This window comes from Toxotes jaculatrix, chromosome 8 (genome assembly GCF_017976425.1).
Source record: "Toxotes jaculatrix isolate fToxJac2 chromosome 8, fToxJac2.pri, whole genome shotgun sequence".
Taxonomy (NCBI): Eukaryota; Metazoa; Chordata; class Actinopteri; family Toxotidae; genus Toxotes; species Toxotes jaculatrix.
In genome coordinates this window covers 9,080,170-9,104,442 of record NC_054401.1, presented here as the reverse complement: position 1 = coordinate 9,104,442, position 24,273 = coordinate 9,080,170, and the positions used below count along the sequence as shown (strand labels likewise).

The window sequence follows — 24,273 nt, the reverse complement described above, 5'->3', positions numbered from 1 at the left end:
CTGTTGGATATGATCAGAGGTGAAACAGGCTTGAGACCTTCAACCAGAGACAGCAGTGACACACTCTGCTTTTCAGCTTGGTGTTACGTTACTCTATAAAAATCCTTCTCCTCAGAAAAAGAGAAGAGAATGCCCTCAAGTTCACAGAAAGCTTTTTTACTGCCTTGTACTTTTCCTTTGCAGTTTTACTCCACAATGTGTAGCACAAAAAAATAAACATCTCTGTCGACTGTAGATGATCCTTGGTTCTCCTTTCCTAGAAAGTTCTTAATACATCTACAGAGATCTCTTTAAGAATACAAAATGAATCCATTTTCTTCCATTATTCTATCAGCTTTCTTTGAATAGATTGAAGATTGATTTGGCCTTGTCTTGGCAGAGGCATTGTCATACCATCACTTTAAAGTGTGTGTGGTTAAGTACATGACGAAAAATGAAACAAATTAACAAAATCAGACCTAAAGCTTTAGGAAGTAAAGCTTTAGGTCTGATTAACTTTCATTTTATTCTTTTTGTTCTGTTTTTTTTTTTCTTTTGCTACTTCCTGTCATCTGCTCAGATCCAGTGAACTGTTTACAATTTAGTGTTTCAATGTAAATCTAGAACAATGGTGTATTGAGATTCACATAAATAGACTGCTCTGAGACTGTGGATGTGTTGTATGTTTCAACACCTCTGTTCTCTTATCTTTTCTGTCATTCCCTCTGCCTTCACCTTGTCAATAAAGCGCCAAAAGCCTGAATGAAGGCAGGATGCCGACACTCCATGGAAATTAACATCAGAGCGCTTTGGGAGAGATAAGGATGTGACAGTCATTTAGTACAAGTGCCTCCTCCATCCCTTCATCACAACAATTTTATGGGAACTGAACGTCATTCAGAAACAGACACACAAACACACACCAACCCTGGGCACAGCAGGGAAGCCGTCCGCCCCCTGAATGACACATCACCCAGAGCGCCCACTGCCCAGAGAAACCCTCCACAACACTCACAGCTCCTCTCTCTGCAGTTCCCCACAGCCTTACAGATGATTTTTATTTTCTTCACTGATTTTAAACATCTTGATAATAATCAGGTTGATGTGACAACAAACCTGTTTAGTATCCAGATTCCACAATAAAAATGTTCATCTGCTGAGAAAGGCCACAAGATGCAAAAAAAACCTCTTGAAAAAGCTAGTGTCCTTTGACTGCTTCAACAATGACGCAGTCAAGTATTTCTATACCTGATTATCACTGTGACAGGGTAGGACAAGCCATTAAGCAAGAAATGTACAAATTCTCTAAACTATTGTGACCCTGACACTGTACAGTGTGAAAACCACATTAAGAGTTTACAGCCATGCAAGCAGCATTTTTTGTGAATACTTTCTAAACTCCCAAGATACAGATAAACAAAACTGAAAATGTAGACAGTGTGTCTGGGGAAATTCACCATCTTAAGAAACAGTAAAAAACAGAATTTACTCTAAGTAACTGTGGATATTCATCAAACTTTTGCAAGTAGAAGAGAGACGTAAAAACAAAACAAAACAAAACCCCCCCCCAAAAAAATCTTTTCCTTGGAAATGTTCATCAGACAGCAGCAGTGACCTGAACTAGAGAGTGAGATTCTTCCTTCTCTGCTCTCACAGAGCAGTTCCCAAACTTAGGTTAGCTAGCAACTTCTATTTAGCACTAAACACAAAGGACAGCTGAAGCTGGAGGGAATGTCAGTAGTTCTGTAGGTATTTAGCCATTAACCAAAGTATTGAACATAGTCAGGTGCTATTTGTTGGTGGTACTACAGGAAAAATCAGGGATCAGTTTATATCTGGAAACTGTGGACATCAGTACCAGTTCATCGTGTAGTTGTTGAGATACTTTAGTCAGGACCATAGAGGTCCAAACCACAATGCCAAAGAACTTTTTGTTTGATCTTTTCTGGATGCATCTTCTACACCTGGGTCTCTGAGTTAAGTGAAATGACCCATCCATGACCGGCCAGCCAAAAAGAAAGAAGGAAAAACAGTAGTGTAATAACTAACAATGTGACCAGTGTACACTGGTGAGCCAAAACATTATAACCACTTAAGATGAGGAGAATAACGTTCATTATCTCGTAACAGTGGTGCATGTCAAGGTCTGGGATAAATTAGACGGTACGTGAACAGTCAGTTCTTGTATTCAATGTGTGGGAGAAATGGGCAAGTCAAAAAATCTGAGTGACTTTGACAAGGGCCAAATCGTTATGGTCAGACCACTTGTGGTGCACTCCCAGTTAGCAGTGGCGAGTAGTTACCGACAGTGGCCCAATTAGGGACAAACCATGAACCGGCAATCGCAAAGGCAACAAAAGCTATCCTGTCTGTCCTGAGCCGACAGAGGGGCTACTGTGGCACAAGTTGCAGAAAAATTTAATGATGGTTATGGGAGAGCTGTGCAGCAACACAGTGCATTGCACCCCGCTGCGTATGGGGCTGTGTAGCCACAGACCAGTCAGAGTAGCCATGCTGGCCATAATGTTTTGGCTCATCATTGAACAAGACAGCTTCAACAACTGCAAAGACTGTTTGCGAAAGTTCATTCTTGACTTTGGAAACAATGGTTTGATTAAAAAAAAAAAAAAAGTATATATATATATATATATATATATATATATATATATATATATATATATATATCTTTTCCAGGGTTTTTAACCACATGTCACTGTCTTCTCCAAATTGAGTTATCAAGTCCACTGAAAAATACTACGAGATGCAGGTAAAAGCTCTGGAAAAAAGCTAGTGAGGTGACCTTGAGTTAATATTTTTCTTTGACACATTTAGAAAAGGTTTTGTAGCATCTGCTCTTCTTAAAATGTGTCTTGTTCTATTGTCCCTATTCCCAAACGAGCTGTATTGCGCACTCACTGTACACACAATCCCCGTGGCAGGCAAAGCACAGATAATTAGTTGAGGACTTGCATGATGTAAAACATGAGCCGTCAAACCACCACAATACATACTGGCACACGCAGGTCAGAAAAACTGAATCAGTTCTACTGTGTAACAGCAGCTCCCACACTGTGAATGAGCCCACAGCGCGGCACCTCCACAAAGGGACCTACAGTATAGCAATGCGAAAACAATCGCACACGCACATACAGGCACGCACATATGAGGAGAAATCCGACAAAGCAAAGGATGATGGTGATTATGACACATAGCTATGCCACCCACAGTGGTGCCTGTGCGAGGGCAGAGCACATCAAACTGAGCAAGTGTAACACATGCTCTGTGTCAATCCTCCTCCCCTGCACTGGCATGTAATGTATGACACATAGCTGAACCACCTACAGGCCTGCTGTCTCCATGCCCAGCTGATGATGATGATGATGGGGGGGGGGGGGGGTGAAGTAAGGGTACAGAGACCGACGAAACAGTTCTGCCGGAACGTCCTCTGGGTGAAAGAGGGGGTAGAGTAAATGTTTACAAGACGGTGCGACTGCTCAGTATATGTCAGGGAGAAGGAGTGAGGATTACTTGTTTTGGTTAAATTAAATGTTTTTAACTTTAAAAATATCCTCAAATATCACTTGGAGTAGAGTGCATGAATGTACTGCCAAACATCATCTGCTATTGCTTCCCACACCCAGCTAGATGAATGTCTGACACAAGCCTCAGGATGTTATGTGGCTTGCAGGGGCATCTGACATGGGCTCAGGGTTATTCTCTGTATGTGATGAGCGTGTGGTATTGGGCGGGTGAGGGGTGTCAGTGGCTGGTGGCCAAGCACCTCTGGGTGATCCAATCTGAAGAGGGGGCGAGTGACCCTGGCTTAGCCCGGTGTGGGGATGACTAATTGAGGATGAGACAGAGGGGGGAGAAGCTGAGGCTGTTACTGGATCTCACCCAGACCTCTTCTGCACATACAGTGCATGCCTCTCATACACTCACTGACACACAAACACAAGAAAGGGAGTGATCCGGAAACCTAATCTAATTCTGGACTTGCTCTGACACATATGGATGAGAGAGGGGAGGAGAGACAGGAATATTTGTACTGTACAGGGATGAAAGGTGAGGAATTTTTTTTATTCAGTTCTTTTAAGATTTGTCTATGTTCTCATCTCCACAAAACTTTGAAGGTTGTTGTGATCGCCTCTCTCCGTCTGTCCATCTGACTAACATACCTTGAAACTGACAAAGAAACTGGCAGGAAATTTGCTGAGCAGATCTTAGTAATAAACCTATTTCTTTGACTTTCTGACCTTTTTGTCTGGCACTGGCAATTTTAAAACAAGCACATATCCTGACTGGTTCGCCATCAGTTCACAATATTTACTGCATATAGTCATGTTGCCAATAATTGCTGATCCTATCAACTTTCCTCTGGCACCATCATCAGGTCAAATGTTCAAGCAAATATAGTCAAATAGGAGTCCTAACAACACTGTTAGACCACATTTTGTCTTATAAACTGGTATTAAGGCTGCAAGTGGTAAATGTTTTTATCATCGATTATTATGTTTGTAATTTTTTCAGTTAACTGATTATATGTTTAGATGACAAAATACCAGAAAAGACACAATGTCCCAAAGCACACAGTTATATCCCCAAATAGCTTGTTTTGTCAGACCAGCAGTCCAAAAGTTAAAGTTACAATGATGCAAAACAGAGTAAACCCGCAAACTCTCACATTTTAGAAGTTGGAATGAGTGAATGTTGATCATTTTCTTTCTTGACAGGTGCAATTAACCCACAATAACTGATTTTTGGCCACTTGGTAACTGCTGAGCCACCAGGAAACAAGCTTTAAACACCACTGATATGTCAAACACAGAGAATACAATATGGAGAAACATTAGCATTCATTTGGAGTTGTGTTTCTTACGAGAGTGGAGAGAATGAAACAAAGCAGTCAAGTTATGAGCAGAAACCCAAATCAAAGAGCTGAAAGTTGCTAAAATACTCTACAGAGCTGAGGGGAACTGTAGAATTGGGTAATAACTCTCTGTGGGTTTTCCACGATAAGTGACGCCTCATACACAGGAAGACACATGATCCTTTTAATCCAGTAACAACGATTATAGCTGCTTTCAATATTGTTTAAATTGTTGTTAGGTCATTATCTGTTGAATAATCAACTAATTGTTTTACAGTTGTTCCCTCCTCCTGTCACAATGATATTGACTGTGAAAGCAACAGCTAACTGTGAGAATAGACCTTGGCAAAGGTCTGTCCTTTATTGACTGCTTAATTGTCACTCTTGCAATAATGACTGCCTTTCATTCATGCAAATACAACATAACTGAATTCAACTGACAGAGAAAGAGGAAGAAGAGAGAAATTTGCAGTGAGTTCAAGGCAATTGTACTGAGTGGAAGCAGGTGATAGTAAGACAGATGTGGTGGTGAGACTGAGACTTTATTTAAATCAAAGATAAGGAAAGGAAACAGACGGGATGGATGGGAGGAAGAGAGAGTGCACTTTGGCCACTGAAGGGTAGAGAGGAGTAGAGAGGGGAAGAGGAAGCTCTGTACTGTGCCAATAGGAAGAGTTTGTTCCTCAGTGAGATACAGGAGACAGTGTCAACACACACGCTGCGCTCAATATAGCTACTGTCACATGGCCAGGCATACCTCTCTCTCCTTTCCAGCCTGACACTTGCACCTTCCTTAACACCGATCCCGCCTTGCTCACGTTCTTCAACCACCCCCCCAAGCTGCCTTACCCCTCATCTGAACAGGTTACATTCTTCCCTTCCCTCCACAGCCCCGTCCATCAATGTCATGTCCCCAGAGCTAAATTAACTGATCTCCCTTCCTTTGCTCTTTCTCCCCTTCTCTCTCCCCTCGCTCTCTGTATATATTACAGGCTTGACACCCTGCCAGACATTGGTTTAATATAACACACATTCTCTGTGCCTTCCACCCGCTCTCACATTACCCTCTCTTTCCAACTCCCACCACCCCGCTTTCATATGGGCACTGGCCGCTTGCTTTTTCCATACTTTACCCACCGCAAAAGGAGCTTTTTGTTCTTGAATAGCTCCCTCATTGCCATGGTAATCCAACAGAAAGAGAGTGCGGTTTTTCTGTCTAGGGCCTTGTGGATGAAAATAGTAAGTCACAATGGTTTCTTTAAGTGGCCCTGAAACTAAGAAATCAATCAGTGGAAACTTGGAGTTGTCAGGACGAAAGCAGAAGTTTGTATATGTGTGATTGTTGAGTGTATAAATGTCAAATCTTACCACCATCAACCCATAACCCACATTTGTCTTCTCTCATCTACTTCTTCCAGGTGGACCTCTCGCTGCCTTCCCCTTGATGCCCCTCTTCCACTTTCTCACTTGTCCTCCAACATCACCCTCCCCACCCCTTCCTTCCCTCCTCCACCACCTGACCGCTTGCTGTGGTAATCCCATTACTCATGTGCGAATACCAGCTGGGGAAGAGAAGGAGGGAGGGAGGGAAGGAGGGAGGGAGGGAGAATTTGGACAGAGGATAACTGTGTTGAGGCCTCGGGTCGCAACTAAACGGTTGGACATCCCAGATATTTATTCAAATTGTTGTTGAGAAAAGAAAATGTTGACTCACAAATTGTTTAACTGTAATTTGAAAAGTGTTTAAAGGTAGACCCCTGATGACCCTGTGAGGGGTAAGGAGGGAGAAAAACAGACAGAGAGAGACAGAGGGAGTGATATCTGGCTGTGTCTCCTGACGGTTGGACTGGCAAGCTTGAAAATAAACAAGTTCTTTGATGACAAAGAACCCATTGACTCTCTTATTCCCTCTCTCTCCCACTCCTTATTCTCCACAGCTTTGCTCTCTTTTCCTCTCACTCTCTCTGCCCTTCTTCACTCTTGCCATTTCTATGGGGTGAGGTTGGAGGGTGAGCATGGTGTGTGTGTGTGTATGTGTGTGTGTGTGTGTGTGTGTGTGTGTGTGTGTGTGTGTGTGTGAGAGAGAGAGAGGTGGGGGAGGCATTAACCGCCACCCTGCTGCACTTGTTGTCCCCCTCAGCTGCCGGCTTTTTCTTTCATCCAGGCTGCTCTCACCCTCCATGCCTTTCAGTCTAGCGACCCATCTTCCCTTCGCCTTTCACTGTCACACAAGAAGTTAAAGCTTTTTCTCCTCGGTCAAGGTTCTCCTACAAGAATTGCAGCTGAACAAGGATTTAACTTTGCAGACATTTTGTACAATACTGTCTGAAGTTGATTATGTAAGATCATTCACTTGAAGTCAAGTCAAAGATAATTGTGGCAGTTATGTACATGGGTGAATGAAAAAAAGTAAAGTCTAAGAAGGAGAAAGGTAGGGAGAGACTGAGTGTGTGCACATGCATGTCTTTGTGCGTGTGTAGGTGCATTTGTTCACGTCACCGGAGGAATGAATCATCACATACCCTATGTACATATTACACCTCTGTTGGTTGTTTAACGCCCCGTCCAGGAATTATAATCCTGCCTGGCTTCCACTGATTGCTGAAATCAGGTTCTGCATGTACATGTATTGCATATGCGTGTCTATCTGTGTGTGCATGTGTTTGTGTGTCTGCACTGCCTGTGGTGGCCCTGGTTAGTGGGCTACCACACCCATTGTCCACGGTAATTACACTGAGTCGAGCCATCTGTGTTATAGAGGCACAGCGTAGAAGAAACTGGTGTGTGTGTGTGTATTAGAGCTGGTTGAATGACATGCTATGCAGTTGCACCACTGAAAAAAAGTCTGTAAGGTTTTTGACCCTCTTCAGCAACTGTACACTAACTTGTTTAGCAGTTGTGATTGTCTGACACAGATCTCAATGGCGTCTTCCATTCTTACTTGGAATGGCACATCACTTTGCTCATGTAAGATGAAGTAAGGAGAGGATGGGGGGTTGTAGTGGTTTGAATCTATAGGGAAGATATCCGGGGATGTTCACACCCACACCCACCCAACTGTGAGCATTCACATACACACAAATACTCCAGTGACAAAATCTCCGCTCTCCCTTTCATTCTCTCCGTCTTTCTCTCTGGAGCGTCTGTCTGTCACTCTGATTAGGAACGGACAGAGTCACATAAAGCATGGAGTGGATGAAAAAGGGCGGGATGGGAGATAGAGGGAGTTACGGATGATGTGGAACCAATAGGACAAGGCTTTTCTGTGATACCCTTCATTTGTCAAGCACATCATCAAGCTCACTTGCAAAGTAATGGCCAAAGGCGTGTGACAGTTTAAATAAATAATAATATGTGTACATTTGTTGCAGATGTGGGGATTTACGTCGCTCCCCTGAAACACAAATGTTAGCAGTGCAGAGATCCTGTATCTGACTGTGTGCTCACAGTGAAAAGCTTATAGTTTAAATGTTGGAACATTGCAAAAGTCAGACTGGAAGTGCTGATCATACTGATTAGGCAATCTAACTTTTTTCTCAACTTTTTTATATTCAGGGGCATTTTATGTCTTTATTAACAAATTCACAGTAGAAAGATGACACAAGATGTGGAGAGAGAGATATATTACATGCAACAACATTCTTCTGTCATGATAATTGCTAAATATTTATTTTTATTTTTTCTTACCGAAAACAAAATTCTTTAGCGATGTGTTAATTGGCGAGCTCTCACACCCTGACAAGACTCTTAATTCTAACTTTATTAAAGACGAGTGCACTACAAAGGTCACCATCTGTTAAAGAATGCAATATAACAACAACTTAAAACAGAAAGGTGAGACAAATATACTGTATTTTGCCTACTGCATGTGTCTAACTATAAACAAGATGACAAGATCTCGAAAATGTCCAAATAAATTTAGAATCACAAAAGTTTCTTTACTCATTTTCATTTGTAGGGTATTTGGAATCAGATGCAACACAAAATCAAAAAATACGGGGTATGTAAAAACTTTTGACTGTCAGTGGAAATTAACTTGTAGCCTAATAAAGTTAAATATCACCTATAAAAATAGATACTATTGATTCTTTTGATTGATTCGATTCGTGACTCCGTCAGCCTTTAGCTTGTAACTGAAGTAATGACCTGAGGAGAGAAAGTGAGTGATGAGTGTGAGGGAGGGAGGGAAAGAGATGCAGGCATGGAGAGGTGGCAGAGGATGGAGCGGGAGGAGGAACAGAAGAGGTGCGAGAGTGAGGGGAGGGTGGACGGACGTATGGATATATGAGTGGTAAAAGATGACAGGAGTGTAACAGACAGAGTAGGAGCAAAGTAAAGAGGGAATGGGGGAGAGAAAACTGGAGAGGTGGATAAAAAAACAAGAGCGCGGGATGAGGAGGAGGAGGACATGGGTGGGCGAGAGGGAGGGTGTTGAGTGAAGCACTGTGTTTATCAGTGTTCAGAATGTACTGTGCTGTAGATTTGTCTGTAAATGTCATCTCCTGTGCTTGAGTTACAATAGAGTACGCTCACACTAGTCACAAACGGGTACACACGCACTTAAATACACAGAAATATCAAAGAGGAGAAGCCATTTGTCCACCCTGCAGTTAATCACTAAATCACTCTTATTTGACTGTCAGGTTTGTTTGTTTTTTTACTCATCCTCTCCCTCTGGAGCGTTTCCTCTTGTCCTCTCTTTGATTTCTTCTCTCTCATCTCTCCCTGTCTGTGAAGAGCCCGGGGGACACTGAAGAGCTCTTCACCACAACCAGAAATACAGACATCGGAAAATGAGGAAATGATAGACATGAGGTGGATGTATGCCAAAACAGATGACAACACATCACAGACAGCAACAAACAGAAACGGGAATAGTGCAATAGTCTTGTTCTCAGCTGATTGCCCTATTGTCAGCATCCGTGTGAGAAAAAAAAACAACTAAAAAACATGCAGGTCTCTCCAGTGGTTTTCCTGCTCTGAAGAAGAAGACAGGACAGGATAGCAGCTTCCTCAGTGTGAGGGTTCAGCATCCAATTTAAGAGGTCTTTTTTTCTTCTTCTTATGGTCCAGTTTCTTATCAGGCAGAGCAGAGTGGGTTTCCTGAGCCTGTCAAAGAATGGCCAGTGAAGGGAGGAGAAATCCTGTTTGTAAATCACACCACGGGGACGTAGCTGCTGTCAGGGGACTTTGTTTACTTTGTTTTACTACCTCTGTCTTATCCTGTTGACAAGGCAGGGCAGCGGTGTGTATCGCTGATGTAACAACACGGTGGTCAAAAATGCACAGAAACACACATAAAGCCTCCATCCCTTACAGCAGGTGCTAGTGTACATGGAGGAAAAAGGAGGAGATGCACTTCACCTCCCATGTATGAAGCCTCACCCACTCACATGCACATTGATAACACATGACAGCTTCATATCAGTGGTACATGAGGAAGCAGAAGGTCAACGTGTTCGAGGTGACAGGAAACACGTCTGGGCATGACACCAGAACAAGCCATGCTGAACATCTGATCAAGTGAAAGAGTTACCTTTAACATGACCGGATGTTTCTGAGCTCGGGTACTTTATATGCACATGGACATGCATATGTTAATGCCCACTCTGGGTCACTGTCCATGTGTGAGTGTTTGTGAGTTAAAGGCCAGATATGGTTGGTTGGCTTCACCTTAAAAAAGAGGAAAAGGGAGTTAGCGTTAAATGAGAGTGGCAGGATGCAGGTTCATATTCAAATTAACCACAAGTTTTTTTTTCTTGTTTTTATGTGAAGTACTTCTTGGTCAACATTTCTTTGATCTGAAGCCCACGTATTTCAGAAGAAATTCAAATAAGGGTAAAAATGGTTTCTACTGTGGCTGCCAAAATCACAAACAGCAGTGAACTATATGGCATTGTTGTTAAACATACTTTTAAATCTACCGTAGTTCTACTTTGGGAAGAATTGTAACTGTTATCCAATTACAATCACAGGTAATGCTTTCAGATGGATTTATAAAAGTAGTTATGGTATAATTCATTACAAAATGATTTTCAGAAAAGCAGCTGGGGTAAGAAAAGAAGCTTCAGAGAATTTATACTGTAAGACTTTTTTCAATACAATGCCCTTAAACCAACAAGAGCAAAAGAGGAATAAAATAAGAAACATGCAAAAAGCAGAGGGAAGATTAATTATATAGGAAAGGCTTATGTTTTTGTAACATATGACAACTTGATATAAATACTGTCATAGTCAACAGTCAGGGTTGTAGTTACCATTGAGGTCACAGAGGTCACATCCCTTTGTTTTTCCCTGGAAATCTGGGGTTTGAAAAACCCCAATTTAATATTCAAAGACCCTGCTTTGAATAACAGTTTGTCTTGTATAGTTTTCGATAACTAATGATTCTTAAAAGCACATCTACTCCTTTTTCTTAATTGAAATCTGTGAAATTTGTTTTATTTCAAGTTTAACTGTTTGACGCAAGATGTCTGCTACTTCACCAACAGGTCCTTTCAGAGTGTACTATGTGCACTGAAGGTTTCAAGTTTTCACAGCACACTTGTGTAAGTTTCATTTTTAACCATGACTGGCATCCAAACTAGCTATGATGTTAAAAAAAATCATACTTGCACATAGATGTGTTAAACTCAGGTTTAGCACATCTGATCACAGAGAAACTTTTCTTCTTCAGCAGACAAACGTAAAGACAGCCTTCTCGTGTCAAACGCTGCACATATATCACATTGTTCAGCACAGTGACAGTCCAGTGAAGTGAAATAGCAATAACCAAAACAGGTGCCCATATGAGCACTGAAACAGGTTTTGCCGACTGCAGTCATTCCTCTTTTTCATCCTGTAATGACCTTTACAGGATCCCTTACTAATGAGGATCAGGTTTAAAAGATAGGGGACCTCGTTCTGTTCAAAAATGTATTTCGAAGCTTCATATTAACCTCAGATCAACTTTGGAATACACTGAAAGTACATTAGGAAGGGATCTCATCTTATGTGGTCCTAACTACTGTGAGGACTGTAGACTTGAAAAAATTTTACTTTTACTAGTATTCTTATGAGTACGTTTTCCATCTCTACAAAGGAATGTGGCACAATGTGTTATACCTGACTTGATAAGATAAGCAGTAATACTGAGTTTGAATTTCCTGTTTTCAGTGTTAATCACTAACTGACGCTTTCATATTCAATTTTCCAGTTTAATAAGTGTAATTATCCTGACATGAAAGGGCCTAATTAGAGCCGTAACCCCTGATTGACGTAAACTGTTCACCGTGAGTCGAGCCACTCTCGCGCCCCTCTCGAATCGTAGGGCTCGGATGTGATGTCACCACGGCAGCGCGCTGTGGCGGTCTCCAGGGCAACGCCGCGTGCTGCAGTGAAGCCAGCTCAGGCCCCGGCTCGTGGTGAGTGGGCGTGACTCGCCACGTTAGCCACCCCCCTCACCCTCACCCTCCCGTGCTTCTCTCCAGTCAGTGTGGGCGGGCCCCGCTCAGAAGAGAGCGAGCGAAACACGACACCCTGAGGACGGAGAGAGGCACGGGGGGAGGAGAGAGTAGCATTGAGTGGTGTGAGAGTGAGCGGAGGACTAAAAAAAGTCTGTAAAGAAAGAGAGGTTCCTCTCCGACGTTAATTTCTGTCAAAGAAGTAACGAAGCTTTACGGTGGAGAGATGTCAAACAGCGGAGAAGATGCGGTTGAGACGGAGTAAACAGCTACCGGACAGTTAGCGAAAGAACTTGTTAGAAGAGAGAGAAAGGCTTTTCGGCTGGCTCGAGTCGGGACGGTTGGCCGTTTTTCCGCCGCAACTTGAGCAGATTTCAACGCTACAAGTTACGGGACGAGAGGCGAGGACCAAACAGCGAGGTCTTGACCGCTCAGCTCGGTGGAAGGAAAGCCATTCGCTCGGTTTGGTCGGTTGGCGGAGAGCCTGGGGTGAAACGGACCGAGAGAGCGCGGCGGCTCGACAAGAGAAGAGCCGCTGAAGCACTAGCTACAAAAGTTTGCCGTGTGTCTTCACCTAGTTTTCCAGATTGGGAACCAGAGGCGAAGGAAGAGGCCGAGAGACGGACTTTTCTTTCCACAAGCAACTTTGTGGAATTCATCCAGTTTAGTGAACTTTAGACACTTGCTGTTTTGCTACGTAGCTGAAGCAGAAAGAATGAAAACACCTGGAGATAGTGGTAAGTTTGCGTGAATCGTGCTATGAATTTTTATCAACTATTGTCTTTCTTGTTTACTTGCCGTGGTTGCTGTCGGCAAAGCTAACAGTAACTGCACTGCTGATTAATTAACAAAGCCAGATAATTATCAGCACCCGTCTCCAGTCCGTAAAAAAAGAAGATGAAAATCAGTTGAATTTAGCTGTTCTCATGATTAGTGCGATAGTCCATTGTTTAGCTAGATAAGATACTAAAATCTGGTGCAGGTTTAGTACTGTACTCCGGTTCAAGAGGAAGTGGTTAAACTACTGTACAGTTGTTACAGCGACATCCTCTGTGTCACCCTGACAACCTAATTTCACCATCCAACACCTTTCAGAGAACTGACTGAAGATCCTAGAAGCACTGTATGTGTGTTTTTTTTGTACTGACTGAGTGAGAAAGAGAGATGTGGACGTGTTGATAAGTCACTTGAAGACTCTTCTCCTCCTGGCGGTGGTGGAGTCGAGGCGATTGGGTCTAGCCAGGTATACACGGAGCAATCTGATATTAACCCAGTGGTTGACTATACGTTTGTCAGGTACTTGGCCTGTCAGCATGTTGAAGTGAGAGCCGGGGGGTTTCCAGTAGTCAGCTGAGGTCTGCGTGTGTTTGTCTAATTCCTGAAATGCTTGCATAAGTTTGTTCTTGCTCTTCTCTGTTAAAGCCTCGGCTATTTTTTTTTCGAAAGGAGGAAGTGGAAGTACTACTATTTGTGCCAGCTATGCAGTTTATTATTTCTGAGTGTCCGTAATGAAATGTCTGCCTGACATAACCCTTTCTTAAATCCAAATCCATCCAGATTGACATAACTGAACAGAATAGGACTAAGACAATAAGTCGTTATTGATAAAGGATTAATCGTTTCAGTCATATTTCAAGCAAAAATAATGAATTTTAATTTATTTATTAATTAATGTATTTGCAGAAGCCATCCTCTGATTTTCTTTGCCACCTATCATTGCAAACTGTTCATTGCAGACGGTTCTCCTGGGGTGGGGGGGTTATTTGAAGATGGCACTTTTAGCACAGAGAATCATTTATTTATTTATTTATGGATAGATGTTTCTTAGACCAAACGATTAATTGATTATTTAAAAAAAAGACAGCTTAATAATGAAAAGAAATGTCACTAGCAGTCATTGAATGGACAAGAGACCTAGTGGATAACATCTGAGAGTGTATAACAATAATTTATTGTCTGGCCTTGTGTGTAAAACAAAATATACATATTTAATAAGTTGTCTTTCCTGCTGCAACAATATGATGACTTTCTAAGTAGTTACTGGTAAGCATTTGGCATAAGGCCCCATGTGTGTGACTGACAAACTGTGCGGGACAAACTTTTCCACTTGGGATGTTCCCCTCCCTTCCCCCACCCTGTCCCCTCCTGACTCCCGCTGCACCCTGCTTCAGCCCCTCAGCCCTCCACATTCCTGCACACACACACCCACTCCCTGCAGCAGCCCTGAGGAGGCTGCCATGACATCACACCACATCCCACCACAAGTAGCCCTTTTATTACACTGAACTCAGTGTTTGTGTGGCAGCAGATAGCTTACGGCCTTCTGGGAAGGCACTAAAAATTGATTGTGTTTAGGTTATGGGTTTGATGTATGCACTTCGTGTGTTTGTGTTTGCGTAGCAGGCTGGTTGTGTTTGTTATCTGTTCAGTAAAGGTAAAGAACGTTAACTGGTCCTACTTTACTGTGGTTCTCTTGTGTGTGTTTGGTGTAAAGTGTGTGCTGTCATCAGGCCAGTCTTATTTAACATTTAACTGTGTTGATGGTAGGGCAGCCTCTAGCTGCTATTTTCATAATAGATTTTGTGTTAAGTGTTAAGCTCAAAGTTGTCTTGACACAGCCTGCTTAATCCAAGTCTCAAAACTCAAAGTTCATATTTTATAATAACTAGTGTTGCAACAAATAATTGTTGATTACTTCCTTGATTAATCAATTAATCGTCAAGTCCAAATATTTAGTTTATAATGATATGAGGAAATGCAGCAAATCCTCAGAGTTGGGACCAGAAATTATTTGGCATTTTTTCCATGAAAATCTAATTAATTATCAAAATAACTAATCATTTCACTTCTGATTATTTAAAATTTGGAAAAGCAAAAATCGTCTCAGCTCCGTCTCTGAGTTATTTGTCAGTTACCAAAATTAAAGTTTTATTAATTCTGTGTTTATTCCCTAATTGATTAATCCTTTCAGTAGTCACTGGTAAACATAGCCTCTCTATCTCAGAGGCATTATCTAACAACAGATCTGATCTTATAACAGCACCTTTAAATAGTTGAATTATTGAACTGGTTAATCCGTGGTGCTGTTCTGGCCTGTGTGATCTCCTGCTGTTGCTGCGTTTTCAATCAGAACACAAGTTTTAACCCTTAACCTACGTAGATCCCAACATTTAACGTGAACACACTTTCGTTGGATATGTGTAGGATAAAAAATGTAATCATCCCTTCCCAGGATGTTTGGTGATGTAGGATTATGTCCCATATGGTAAGCTGCTGCCTCTGTGGAGCTTACCTCCTTTCTCTCCATCACCGGACGCTTCCTTTGCGCTCCTGTTTTCCATGGTCACTTCATTAGCCTGAATAGATGATAGGATTTCTGCTGAGATAGAAAACTGATGTGATGAAGCAGGAAAGGACGGGACTATAGCTGCATCTGTTGTTGCTGGCAGATCGGTGCTGGTTTTGTGATGTTGGAAAGTATCCGATTTAATTTCTGTTTATATACGATCACTGCTGTTTACCTGGTCTTTGTTAGGGTTTGACGGGTCTGGGGGGCTGGTTGGAGGCAAAGTATTCTACAGGTTGCCTTAGTCAGCAGACAGGGAGTTGATGGTGTGTAGTATCTCCTCTGCATTTACAGTCATTTGTCCACCTTTGTCTGTACCTCAGAGGCTGTGCTAATGATTGATTAAGCTCTGGTGATAAGGACATAGACACACATTAATAACTGCACTACTGTATGTCTCTCCCCCGCCACACACACTCTGTACTCTGGCTTTTGTGTTTCACCTGTTTTCCTCCATCCTTCTCCAAGGGTTACAATTTTTCTTCCACCTCCTCTGTCATTCTTCTTTTTCTCTCTGACGGGATAAGGACTGGTGTGTGTCTTTGTGTGATGGAATTGCATAGTGGGACCCCTGGCTCTGGAGTGGCCATTGTATGTGTGTGTGTGTGGAGTGTGGGACAATGGTGGGAGTGGGGCAGGCCCTGGGGCTGATTGTGTGTGGACTTGTGGGGCCAGGGACCTCTCATTGTACTCATAATGGTGCGGAGTAGCTCATAGTTTGGTGGTGCTTTTGACAAGTGAAGAGACTGCACTTCTGTGTGTGCGTCTGTGTGTGTGTGAAAGAAAAAGCGAGGTAAATGTGGGCATCCCAGTCTATTTTTCATCAGTCACTCAACTACGTAGTTTAATGATGGTTGTTTTTTCTTTCTTTGTGCTGCTTGCTGCTTCCCCAGAGTGATTGACATGCTATGGAGCTGTTTTACCATGTATTCTAGAGGCACACACACACACAGTCAGTCACACATACACACACAATCCTGCCTTATGATGTGGCAGGGCAGGAGACAAAAGGGTAGCTTGTGAGCAAGGAATTGAAAGGGAACATTTCACCTTTTCCCTGTGTGGGTTTATGTGTGCGATTGCAAGCATATGCTTTTCAATCTCAACACACAACCACTGTGATGATAAGCACAGCGATTAGCCTTATCTGTGAAAACTCCCTCACAGTGCTGACCACAGCAAAACCACTACCTCCCATTATCCCAATACAGTTTTACAGCTTGGTTTATGGGACAGTGTCCTGCTGTGATCAGGCTTAGCCAACATGCTTAAAGCCTGAAACAGATGATGTTCCATAACGAAACTGGTTATCTTCCATCTGAAAAAGCAGGCAAGTTCTGTTAGGTGCCAAGAATTGACTTTGATTGCTGGTGTAAACATATCAGCAGTTAGGAATACTGCTACAGCTATTCAGCCAAATCAGAATATATATTAGCAAAGTTATTTTAATGTAATATTTACACGATAAAGATTGATCTTATAACTGACAGAAAGAGCATTCCCAATGCTGTGGCAGCGTGGCTCAGTTTTCCTTGTCACTATAGCTCTTCATAAAAGTTTTGATATCAACTGTGACGCGAAGTTGACAAATGACTTCTGGTAGTGGAGGCCTTCAGTTGTGGAAATATCTGTATTTAGCCAGGAATGTGACCAAAGGGAACAATGTGCTCAGCCAGTCGACACTAATAGACCTCCCCACCATTAGTTCTGTGCCGCCCTTGACCAGGGAGACCACAGCCAACAAGGCAGCGTTACCCTTGACGGTCTGGGTGCTTCTGACTGCTGTCCTGAGCTGCTCTTGGTCCATTCACCCCCGCACCACCTCCCAAAGACCCACACATTAACCTCGCATCTGACCATCGAGTCCTATAGATTATTGGCCTCTCAGACTTGTTTGATCAGATGCATGGCTGTGAGGTTCGGCACTAAAGAGCTCCATTTAAAATTCACTTTTTATGCTGATAACACAGCAGCAGAACTAAATGTGTCCTCGGGCCATGTGTGTATGTCTGTGATGTGAGTTGAGCCTCATTTTACCGCAATCCCATTGGTTGTAGTTGCTCCATGACCGCATATCGACTTTATTGGCTATTGGTCAGTGATGGTAATGGGGTAGGTCTGCGTGTCTGGACACGCTGTTGATGGATAACTGTAACACTTTTGAGGAACATATTTGTGAGTACACATACACAGAACACACACTCACACACACTGCTGCCTTTTTATTGGAATTCTTGGACCTCCCACATTCCTGCTTAGAAGGTTAATAGTTGCCGGCTGTGTTGCATTACACATGAGGGGAAAACACAACAGTTACTATCTCTGCAAGCCTTTCCTGAACACACTCAGTCACTGACTTGCAAAGGCATGCATGCATTCATACAGACATTTTAATACCTCTTAAGGACAATATGAATAAAATGTGTTGAATAATGTAATCCAAATAATGCCTGTTATTTTAAGAGATGAGAAGTAACATGCTTAATTAAAACTAGTGGCCTCAAAATGCTCACAAACTTAATCATGCACACACAGCAAGGGTCTCTTTTCAAATGGGTATCAGAATTCATGTTGAGAATGCAGTGGGGTGTGTTGGTGTGCATGGATTGACCTGCTCTGTTCAGCAGCTGTTTGTGTTTGCGCATGCATGTGTATTGTAATGTAATATGGGGAGTTTACAGAGCCACATTGTTGTAGAAGTGACTCAGAGTGAGGCGCAGAATGGCATGTTATTGTAAAAGAATATCAAGTGTGTACAGGGTTTTCTGGGTGGGCAGCTGTGTAAAGGTATTACTTGTGAACAAAGTGTGTACGCCTGTGCTTGTGGGTGTATGTATAAAAGCTTCTTGGTGACGAGGGCGCCACTGAAAGTGATCCGAGTCTGATGACATGCACGCCTGCACACACACACACACACACACACACACACATGAAGATCAGGTAACCTTATTCCTCTGATCCATCCAGATGAGAGGTTCCTCACAACACAATGACCTGGTCCTTTAGATTAGAGTCCGGAGTGTCGCCTCTCTGCTGGCTGGAATATAATCAGCATGTAAGCTGTCAATACACTGTCAAGAAGTGACTGCACCTAGTCTCTCAGGAAGTCAGTCTTGAAGCTAACTCTTCCTTCACCTATTTCCCTAACAGTGGGCCACTGCATCACCCCAGACCACATCACCTGACCTGTTGTGCATACATACACACACACACAGACGCACACAGCAGTTTCTCGTAATCACCTACTGATGTCACTGCACTCATTGGTGGCTGTTTTTGCCATTGGCAGGGCTTGGCCTAAGTAGCGTTGTAATGCATACTCTTAATCTTCTTAGATTAACCTCAGGATGTGAGCAACAGGACCTGATCTTCTATGTACTGTAAACTGAAATGAACTATTTAAAGAAAAAAAAACTCAAATCTTTCATATGGCCTTTGTACATTCTGAAAGTCTTGTGCATCAGGCAGTCAGTGTATGCAAGTGATAGTCTTCCCTTGGCCTGCAGAGTTAACTGTGTATAATAATCCATTATTAATCATGTAGCAATTGGCAATTTGGCAATTAAAACACATGCTTTTTCTTTTGACTTAAGTGTCGTCTGTAGCTCTTGTGTTTGGAAGACAATGAAGTTTTCAGTGTGTTTTGCATAGAAACTTCAAAGGCAGACTAAACTTGCAAATATGTCAGATTTGATTTGATTACAAAAAAAAAGAGTTTTTTATACAAACTCATTTGAACTTCATTGTGTGTCTTTTAAGTGTGTAAGTGTGATAGGGATTGGGCTGTCCTGCTGTCCCAGGCCCTTTGATTCAGGGAGGTGGTGAGTGGAGCTCCTAACCCCTCTCTAACCCCTTAAGTCCAGTGCAGTCAGCAGACACTCCCTGCAGAAAGGCAGCAGTGTTTGAATAGTTCCTCTGGCTATTTTTATCTGGGAATCTGCCTCTGTGCTGGACCCAGGGAGCTGGGGTGGAGGGCAAATATCTAATCTAATTTCGGACGATGGGAAGTCACCAAAAGGACTTCTGTGCCACTTGCATAGTGCCGATATTTTGTGTGTGTATCTGTGTGGTTGGCTGTCGGGTATTGAAATGCTGTCTGGCGCCAAGTTAAACTTTCTCTCTTGTCACCCTCCTCCCCTTCACCCCTCTCTCCCTTCCCCCATTCCTCCCTCTTTTTCCTCACCTCCCTCTTTCTCTCTCCCTCTCTCTCGTTCCCTCCGCCCCATGTAAGGAATGCAAGATCACGTTTGCAGTTTTCTTTTCAACCAGTCTTTCCTCTTCCTCTGCCTTTCACTTTGCTGTCTCCCTCGCAGTCTTTACCTCCTTTCTCTCTCTCCCTCCATGTCCAGACCTGTTCTCTTTTGTACGTCAGAGTACATTTTGAACTTTGAGCCAACTCATCACAGCCCATGCATGTGAGTGAGAAAGTTATGTGTATTTGAAAGGCAGGGCTTTAGGTGGGAATGCCATGTCAGAGGTAGAAAGTGTGTTTTTGTGGGAACAAACTGTCCCAAACTCTGTAAAACTTGCATTAAAAGATGGATTCTAGTGTGGTAAATTTCTTCAGTTTGGCTTTTAGTTCACACCACCTTAATGACTAGGCACATAATTGTCACCCTGTCTGGAAGGGCTAGCAGTTGCAAGCTGCAGTTGTGTGTGAGGGAAAGAGATAAGTGGGAAAAGGACATCCTCTGTTTTTATCATCTGTGACTGCTTGATCTAATTTTTTCCTTCTGGACAACCCCACACGTAAGCACAGTCTTTTATACTTGAGATTTAGGAACACAAACCCTGTGTGTCTCTGCCTAATTAGACCTAGTGATTGCTAATCTACCTCTTGTTTGAGTCACAGGCCACTTGCTGATTGCTACTTCTGAATTCTAAGCTAGATGAAGCCATCCCATGAAATATACGTGTTTTTGTGTAGGAGAGAGAGTGTTTTCATTTGGAATAGGCTGTTGTGTGTTTGTGCACACACACACTCACATGTCCCTGTAGGGGATTGAAACCTTTTTAAGCATCGATTGACCCTCCCATCCCACCATCCTCTCCTCCCTCTCACTATCATTTCTGTGTCACCAATCCATGGACTAATACCCCAGTGGCAGCTCCACTTCCATTAGCCTCCTCCTCTTCTTTCCTCTTCTCTCCCCTCCTCTCTCCTGATTCATGTCACCCTACCCTGTCTCTCTTTCACTGGACACCCTGATTTACCAGCCAACATGACTTCAAGACCAGATACAGCATGGTTGTCTGCTAACATGGCTAAAATAGTATAGAAACCTGTCAATCACTGTCAAAATGTATCAGCAATAAGTAGTGGCTGATGTTGTTTTGCCCGAGTAGCCCTGAAAACTGAATATGAGCTGAAAGTCAGACTAGACCACACGCTAGTATCAAGTGCTGGTTGCCCTCAGTGCATGTATAACTGATGCACTGCACTTGAACATATGTCCATACATACACAAGCACACACAGCCTTTTGCTTCTTCCAAGATGCGTGTTCATGGGTAGAATAAGGGGCAGTGGATTGCACTCACTTGCAGGACAAACATCTGACTATTTTTGCCCATTGGCCATCGTCCTCTTAAATGTTCATAAGGCTTCCTTCCTCCAGGAAACTGGCTTTTTCTTGGCTCTCCAGGTGTGTCTCTCTGTTTCTCTGCTTGTGTATCTGTGTGTGTGCTGGCCTGAGAGAAGCTGAATAATGCATTGGATCATTGGAAAGGTATTTATAGGAAAGCAGAGTGTTTAAACTTTAATGACAAAGCCGGCCATCAGTGCTGCACATCATATAGCATATCCTCCTCCTGCACATGCACACACACACACACACACACACACACACACACACACACACACACACACACACACACACACACACACACACACACACACACACACACACACTTGGAAACATCACATATTTCTTGTTTGTCCATAAGTGAGTGTGCCAGCCAGTCTCATATGATGTACCACTACACACTCTTTTTGTGCCCTGACCAAAACACATCTTCTAGTAGTTTTGAGATAATTCTAGCATCGGTCATTTGCTGAGGTTTGAGTAAATTATTCATGTTTTAGTGTTTTATGTAGTCAAAGACAATGTTTTGGGTAAACACCTGTAGTCTGCACCTCTCTATCTAAACAGTTTACTGTTGTTGCTTCCTTTTATATTAGTCCTACTTTGCACCACTGTCCCTTACAAAACTGTTCCACAAAAACCTCAGTAATGTGGAGTGCAGTGTGCAGACTGAACAGACTGTGCTTATGATTCTCACCCAGTCCACACAGAAATACTCATACTCTTAAATTAAAACCAACATTCATTGTCATATAGGAATTTATTGAGTTAAATATACAATTTATTAAGTCCATGTTTAAAGTTCTTGCAGAGGAAAAATTAGCATTTTGACTCTCAGAAGCCTTTAACGATTGTCTATTGTTTAACACGAACATGGCTGGTGATCAGTTAAGGAAAAGGCTTAAATTTGCACCCCTGGTTCATGACATCGGGGTTAAGCAGCTTGCCCAGCCCCCGCTGTCTGTATGTGCATTTGAGATGTGTGTGCGCCAGTGCTTCTGTACAGTAGCCCTGCCCTCGGTCACAATAGCTTTATCCATGTCCATTTTTAGCATCAGATGTGGCCCAGTGAAATTACGTAACAACCAAGCAGTTGCATGCGGGTGGGCGCACACACACATATAGGCCTACTGTACATACACACACACAGTGATTGCTGTTTTAGGGGATTAAAGCCTTTGATGAAGAGAACAGTGAGCTAGATCCCCTGCCCAGTCACAGGGTGAGAGGGAAAAGAAAAGTAAGGAAGAATGGATCAAAAGCAGCAGAGGGATTTACAATAGCATGAGAGAAGGAGGGAAAGGTGACGAGCTAAATAGGGAGAATCAGAAAGCATGGTGGAGGAAGAGAAAATGCACAAAATGTGCTTGGTTATTGGACCTTATAATAGTCTATTATGAGAAGGACAGGAGGGCTCTTAAACCCAAACTCAGGTTACTAATTAGAATCAAATTTAGATGAGTGTGTTGCACTTTTAACAGGTACAGGGCTCATCACATCAATAATAGCGTTCTATGGCAACTAAAATACTCTATTTAAAGAGATGGAAACATAAATCTTGAGCAAGAAACTGAGTCGTGATGAATTGTGGATGTAGTCAAACAGATTTTATCAGCATATTTTCATTAACCTGGCGTGTTTGGTTTTAACTGCCAGGATGTGCGTCTGTGGTAAATAACAATACTTTGTATACATGTTACCTTGGAAACAAGTCATAAATGCAGCAGCTTTCGCCTGCCAAGAGATGTCAATCATAATATTATGTTCTTGACTACAGGCAACAGAAAGAGTGCAGAAAACAAATTAGAGGGGCTGTAACTATAATTCTAATGAATTACTTTTGCCCATGCACACATTAATATACACTAGGGACTTTGTAGTCTCTCACACAAGTGCATATAACATCACACACACTCTTGTACACAGCATGGCCCCCAGCTAGTATCCTCACTGTGTGTGAGTGGGTGTTGTGTTAGTAGGGTTATTGTGTTCGTCTGGCCCAAGTATTAGCCGGGTTCTGTGCAAAGGTACACTCTCTCCCTTAGGTTAGTTGTGAGAGGAGGCATAGTACAGAGGTGTGTGTGTGTGTGTGGGGGGGGGGGGTGTATGCGCGTGTGTGACTCATTGATGTCCGCATTGTGAATGTGTAACCTTGTTTCTCTGTATAATTTAGGGTTGGCCAATAAGTCACACAATGTTTCCACGCTTATACATCTAACCTGCAATTGCTAGTGTATGGTTGGACTCAAAAATTACAATCAGAGTAGCAAGAATGTGTACTCACAATGCTGAATGAAGCCTCATGCTTGTGTTTCCAGTATGCCTCCTGGTGGCACTTGTTTTAGACTGAGAATTGGCAAAATTTCTCTTCTCTGATTCTTTAAGTGTCTGCCCTACAGTGCCAACCCAAGTATAATCCTTTAAATCTTTTACACACACAGTTGTATACATGGTATGTTGTTTACATGGTATGTGGTAACCAGATTATGATTTATCTAATGGTCTGTCAGAAGTAGTACCATAAAAGGACAGGAAAACTGCAGGGACATTGTTCAAAAATCTAAAACCTAAAGACATCAATTTACTATTATACACGCTAAAGGCAAGTGGCAAGTCCTGCCATTTGAGAGGCTGGAACCTTACTGGTTAATCAATTATAAAAAATAGCTGCGGATTAATTTTCTGTTGATTGACTAATCAATTAATTGACCAATTGTTTAATCTCTAATTGTGTTCATGCACCCAGTCACCCTGGTGTGTATATAAAACGCAAGCAGACATCACCTAAATCTCATTGCACTGTCATTGTAGAGATGTAACTGTAAGCCAGCGTACCTATCATTTCATGGGGAACCCCCGTGCTACCTTACACCTTGGATGGATGATTTGAGCTCTTTTGAATCAGCGTTCAGGACAATAGTCTGTGTGAATGCTGTCTCTGTAATGTGTGTGCTTGTGTCTTTGTGTGTGAAATGTAACTGAGAGGTATCACTATTGTATGTTCATGCACGTACCCACAATCCCACCCATACACATCACAGACACACACAAA

The 24,273-nt window shown here is 42.5% G+C and overlaps 1 protein-coding gene across 2 annotated transcripts in view; it reads left to right on the top strand.

Annotated features, from left to right (window-relative positions):
• Positions 1 to 12,390: 12,390 nt before the first annotated feature.
• The window catches only part of erfl3 (Ets2 repressor factor like 3), a 61,383-nt gene continuing 49,500 nt past the window's right edge, over positions 12,391 to 24,273 (top strand). The window contains exon 1 of one of the 2 annotated variants that reach the window (XM_041044183.1): positions 12,391 to 13,028. In XM_041044183.1, coding sequence (XP_040900117.1) covers positions 13,007 to 13,028 — 22 coding nt within the window. In that variant the 5' untranslated portion in view covers positions 12,391 to 13,006. Of the gene's footprint in view, positions 13,029 to 21,759; positions 21,765 to 24,273 lie in introns of those variants that run through there. The other variant, XM_041044184.1, reaches the window with a different exon arrangement.